At 36.5% G+C, this 5,644-nt stretch overlaps 2 protein-coding genes across 2 annotated transcripts; both read right to left on the bottom strand.

The window, feature by feature from the left end:
* Nucleotides 1-777: 777 nt before the first annotated feature.
* On the bottom strand, nucleotides 778-1,326 carry LOC115884676. Its single transcript, XM_030903328.1, has one exon. The coding sequence runs from the start codon at nucleotides 1,324-1,326 to the stop codon at nucleotides 778-780; it is 549 nt and encodes a 182-aa protein (XP_030759188.1).
* A 2,599-nt stretch (nucleotides 1,327-3,925) lies between these two features.
* Nucleotides 3,926-4,486, bottom strand: LOC115884677. Its single transcript, XM_030903329.1, has one exon. It carries the CDS (start codon nucleotides 4,484-4,486, stop codon nucleotides 3,926-3,928), a length of 561 nt encoding a protein of 186 aa, XP_030759189.1.
* Nucleotides 4,487-5,644: the final 1,158 nt, after the last annotated feature.

Below are 5,644 nucleotides of genomic sequence, written 5' to 3' on the forward strand. Positions count from 1 at the left end.
GTTTGAAGTCTCTCTTGAAGCTTAGACTAAGAATACAAAATTGAAGTTCAAGTAATGAATGAAGATAATCTTTCATTATTTATTCATTCAGTCTCCTTATTTTTCTTTTGGTATTTGATTAAAATAACTTGGTTGTAGATTGTAGAACTTGTGAGTTGTGTGGTTTATTTAAACGTTAAGTAATTACTAGTTTTAATATCATATCCATGTCTACTCAAAAAAGTGAGGTTAGCATTTTTATTTAAATTCATTTTGTACATATACATACTTACATTGCTACAATCTCTATTTAATCATGCGATTTAACTAAGTTTATTATCTAAATTTGAAGTAGACCTATGGAGTGTAGAGGTAAGTAAACCTATAGGAAAACTAAATATTTCCTTTTGTTAGGTTAGGTTATTTGAATAACCGGTTAATTTGTGTCGGTTAATTTTGTCAAGTTATTATTTTTCAAAGATAATTCCGGTTAACCTATAACCGGTTTTTTACCAATAACCGCCCATCTCTACCGTTGACAGACGTGTTTTTATTATTCTATGGACGTGTCTCGATATTCGAGTATCAATAAGGATAGAGTAGGAATGTCGCTTTCAAAATTGTCACCACAATACTCCCCCCTAAAAAACGGAGTTGGTAGAAAATAGTATAGGATATTACAAAACATGATAATACATTAATACAATAAAAGGGTATTCATTATGACTAAACATTTGTATGTAAATGTAAATGTATGTATTTAACTTAAACTAATGTAATACTAATACAAAGATTATTCTATAAATAAAAACGAACTTGTTTTTTTTCGAATGTTATACATTTGCTAGTTTCTGTAACCGAAGACAGTTCTTTACAGTAAGAGTGATCATGAGAAATATTGTCAGGTGCAAGTAAATATGCAGGTTTGAGTCTATCTTTAGAAATGTTAACGTTTTTACCATTGATTGCAATGTTGAAATACTTCTCATGTCGAGATATTACACGATAAGGTCCATCATAAGGAGGTTGTAGAGGTTTTCTCACAGAATCTTTTCGTAAAAATACATGAGTACATTTCTCCAATTCGGGTGATATAAAAGGTTTTGAACTAGAGTGGTTACTATCAGGTACAGGTCTTAACATTTCCATTTTGTTTTTTAATAGCGTAAGGAATGTCGAAGGATCGGTATGAGTGTCAGAAGTTTGAAAAAATTCGCCTGGTAAACGTATGGAAGAACCGTAAACTAGTTCAGCAGGGGAAACTTCCACGTCTGAGCGAAGAGTAGCACGTAATCCTAACAGTACCGTGGGTAAAACTTCTGTCCATTGTGGAGAAGAATGCGCCATTATAGCGGCTTTTAAAGTTCGATGCCATCGTTCAATCTTTCCATTTCAATCTTTCCAGCAGTTATATTGCTCAAAGGGATTGCTTCGGTCCAACAAGAAAATCGGTCAATACAAGTAAGGCAATAAGAATAACCATTAGAAGAGGGCAAGGGACCAATAATGTCAATATTTACAATCTGAAATCGTTCTTCGGATATTTGAAATTGTTGATATGGTGTAAGGGTATGTCTATGTATTTTGAACTGTTGGCATGTTATACACGCTCGTGTCCATACGTTGATGTCTTTATTCATCGAAGGCCAAACGAAGCGTGAAGATATCAATTTATTAGTAGCTCGTATGCCTGGATGAGAAAGGTTATGTAATTTTTTGAAAATAAGCTGTCTGAAGCTTAAAGGTACAAATGGCCTAATGTGTGATTGACTACAATCACAAAAGAGCATTGTAGAAGTGTCTGCAAAGGTACACTCTTTAAGCGATAGGGAAGTTGAGTTGGGGTTTTGAAGAATTTGTTGAAGTTCAGGATCATCTTTTTGATGTCTCTGAAATTCATCGTAATCGATTACATCTGGAGAATTAATAGAATTAATCCGTGAAAGAGCATCTGCGACAATATTATTTTACCACTGATGTGGATTATATCAGTGGAAAACTGTGAAATATAATCAAGATGACGTGTTTGGCGTGGTGAAGCTTTGTCGGATTTTTGTCGAAAAGCGTATGTGAGTGGTTTGTGGTCGGTGAATATTTGGAAATTACGGCCTTCTAACAAATATTTGAAATATTTTACAGCCGAATAAATTCCAAGAAGTTCACGGTCGTATATGCTGTATTTCGTTTCGCTAGGGGTGAATTTATGTGAAAAAAAACTAAGGGGTTTCCAAATTCCGTTTTCGTATTGTTCAACAACAGCTCCTAGAGCGCTGTTAGATGCGTCCACTGTAAGAGAGAGTGGGAAAGAAGAATGAGGATGAACAAGCAAGGCTGCATTGGCTAAATCATTTTTAGATTTTTCGAATGCAGATAAAGCTTCAGAAGTCCATGATAATGGCGTTTTATCAGACTTTTTGCAATTCTTGTGCATCTGGTGAAGGATAGTTTGATGATCAGCTGCATGAGGGGTAAAACGGCGGTAGAAGTTCAACATTCCAAGATATCGTCTCAAATCACAAGCGAATTTAGGTAGAGGGTAGTCTAAAATGGTTGTTACTCGATCTGGAAGTGGTCTAGTACCATTCGAAGATATTTCGTAACCTAAAAATTTTATGCAACTCTCGCCAAAGACACATTTTTCGAGATTGATCGTGAGACCATATTGTTGTAGGCGTTGAAAAATTTGTCGAAGATGAACTTCATGCTGCTCTGGACTAGAGGATGCTATAAGGATGTCGTCAATATAGGAAAAACAGAAGTCTAGATTGCGTAAGACTTCGTGAATGAAACGTTGAAAGGATTGAGCTGCGTTGCGTAGACCAAATTGCATACGAGTAAATTCGAACAAACCAAAGGGTGTGATTATGGCTGTTTTCGGAATAGATTCGGGATCGACAGGTATTTGATGATATGCTCTAACAAGGTCTAGGGTGCTAAAAATTGTTTTACCATGTAAAATGTGATTGAAATCTTGTAGGTTAGGCACAGGGGTAATTATCAGGTCGTGTAATGGCATTTAAGCGACGGTAATCGCCAAGAGGTCGCCAGGAACCTGATTTTTTTCTTAACAAGATGCAGTGGACTTGCCCAGCTACTGTTTGAAGGACGGCAAATTCCCTGGTCTAAGAGAGTTTGGAATTCTTGTTTGGCAATGGTAAGCTTATCAGCAGGGAGACGACGAGCTTTGGACACTACTGGTGGACCATCTGTAGGGATGATGTGTGTAGTTTGGTGAGGAATATAAGAGTCTGTTTTCGAAAGTTTTGTAATGGCGGAATATTCTTCGAGTAGCTTAAAATATTTACAATTTTTGTCAATTGTTGATACAGAGTCAGATGAGGAAAGTTTAAGTTTACCAGGATAAGATAAGTTAGTGCTAGTATCAATAATTTTCTTCCCATGAAGGCCTATTAATAGTCGAAAATGATGTAGAAAATCTGCTCCTAAAATGGCAGTATCAGTTTGAGCTATTACGAAATGCCAGGTGAAGTTCCGTTTTAAACCCAAGCTGACAGTAACACTCTTTGTACCAAACGTGGGAATCAGGGTGTTATTAGCGGCATATAAACAAGTTTTATTATGTTGATCATAATTACGTGTCATTTTAGGTAAAATGGAAACATCAGAACCTGAATCTATTAAAAATGATATACCTGTTTTAGGGTCCTTAATAACTAACCGATGGTTGTTAGAGAAGGTAGAGTTGACTGTAGCAGGAGGGTTGGTAAGGCGACTGGTAGGGTTCACGGCGTTCGTCGCCCTTAACGTCGTGAAGTGTCGTTTTCCTGGATGGGGCCCTTCTTGCAAGGCGCTCTGCATGATCTTGCACGGTCCTTGAAATGAAGATGGTACCAACAGACTTCACCATCCTCCTCCTGGGGCTGACGAAGAGGTGTTTTCGACCTTTTCCGATGTGGAGATTGCTCACGACGAGGATGCTGTAGTTTCAACTCTTGAACTTCTTTGTAAAGTTGCGGGGTTGTTCAATCTCTGCGATTTTGTCTGCCATTTTCGCCAAATTGTCTAGATTGTCATTACTGGTGGCTAATACTGATTGCATCTGTGCAGGTAAATGTTGCATCCACAGGGTTTTCAGTAATTCACATGAAACTGATGCACCTCCTAAACGTGTCATCTCATTTAATAACTGCGAAGGTTTTTTGTCGCCGAGATTCATGTCTGACAAGAGAGTTTTTAATTTCTTCTCCTGAGAATCTGAATATATTGAGATTAATCTGTCTTTGATAGCGTTGTACTTATTGTCCGCAGGTGGGTTTAGGAGTAGTTCTGATATTTGACTTAAAATACTCGTGTCCACAACACTAAGCACATGGTTGTATTTTGTTAGGTCTGCTGTAATACTTGATAGAGCAAATTGTGCTTCCAGTTGAACAAACCACAGTTTCGGATCGGCCTTCCAAAACGGTGGTGGTTTGATAGCCACTCGATCCACGTGTTGAGCTCGCTCTGGTGTATTTGTTGGGTTCGCTTCGTTCATGTCGTTCATGACGAGAATTTGATCGATTGTTGCGTGTTCGAGGTAATTCCGGGGTCACCAATTGCGGTACTAACGGTTTGGGTTATCAATTAATATGATGTAAACTTATTAGTACACACTTTATTAAAATACTTTAAGACTTTAATCAAATACACAGTTTAAAGAAGGCTGAGTAAACTTATTCGTAGTAGCTGTTGAGAGTGTGTTGCGAGAGTGTGTGTGTGACATCGTTGACCGTTGACAGACGTGTGTTTTGTTATTACTCTATGGACGTGTCTCGATATTCGAGTATCACCAAGGATAGAGTAGGAATGTCGCTTTCAACATTGTCACCACATACTGAAAGAACGTCAAGGCAGAGCGTCAAGGTTTTATGAACTCTTGTCATTGTCAATAATTTATCGGTAAGGAAGATTCCTAGAAAATCGCTTGTAGTCAAGTTTTGAACCATTGCCAGTTCTCCCATAAGAAGTGTCATGCTGTCATCCACCTGGGTTCTTCTTTAGTGTGTTCTGTGGTGTTTATTTCTATTTCTTTTAGTTGGGGACATGAAAAAGAATAACGCTGAATTACTTAATCCTTGTTTAAAGGAACAAGAATTAACTTACCGTTGTTACGATTTGCACAATTACGACAAGGAAAAGTGCTTTTTAGAAATAGAAAACTATAAAACGTGCAAAAAGTTTTGGGTAAGTAATATTTTTGTTCTAATCGCAGGCTTGACTGAACATAAGCTTATTCTTAAAACATTATCCGAAAGGACGCTTTACTTCACACAGGTAAATTCTCGTAACATTTTCTTTGAATTATCGTTTAAGCGAAGAGTAAAAATACATCATAGCTTTATCAAAGACAAATACTTAAAATACGATATTATTTTAATATCTATTACAGAAAAGTATTCTCAAATTACCTAACCTTATTGTTAGTTTTTGTCTTTGTTTTTGTGTATCAGATTGTTTTATTTTCTTACATCCTTATCTATGGATTGTGTATGGAAATATTTATTTTCACATTTTTATAATTTTTAGGGCAAAATATCCGCATTGAGGAGATCTCAAGGAATTAAACCATCATTACCTCCAGTGGAAGAGAGGGAAAAAATAAAGCAAGAATATCTATCTAAACAGAAATTTTCATAAACATCAATAATCAATAGTATTTTAG

The sequence above is a fragment of the Sitophilus oryzae genome, unplaced genomic scaffold (genome assembly GCF_002938485.1).
Source record: "Sitophilus oryzae breed Bouriz unplaced genomic scaffold, Soryzae_2.0 scaffold_30_pilon_pilon, whole genome shotgun sequence".
In the NCBI taxonomy this organism is placed as follows: domain Eukaryota; kingdom Metazoa; phylum Arthropoda; class Insecta; order Coleoptera; family Curculionidae; genus Sitophilus; species Sitophilus oryzae.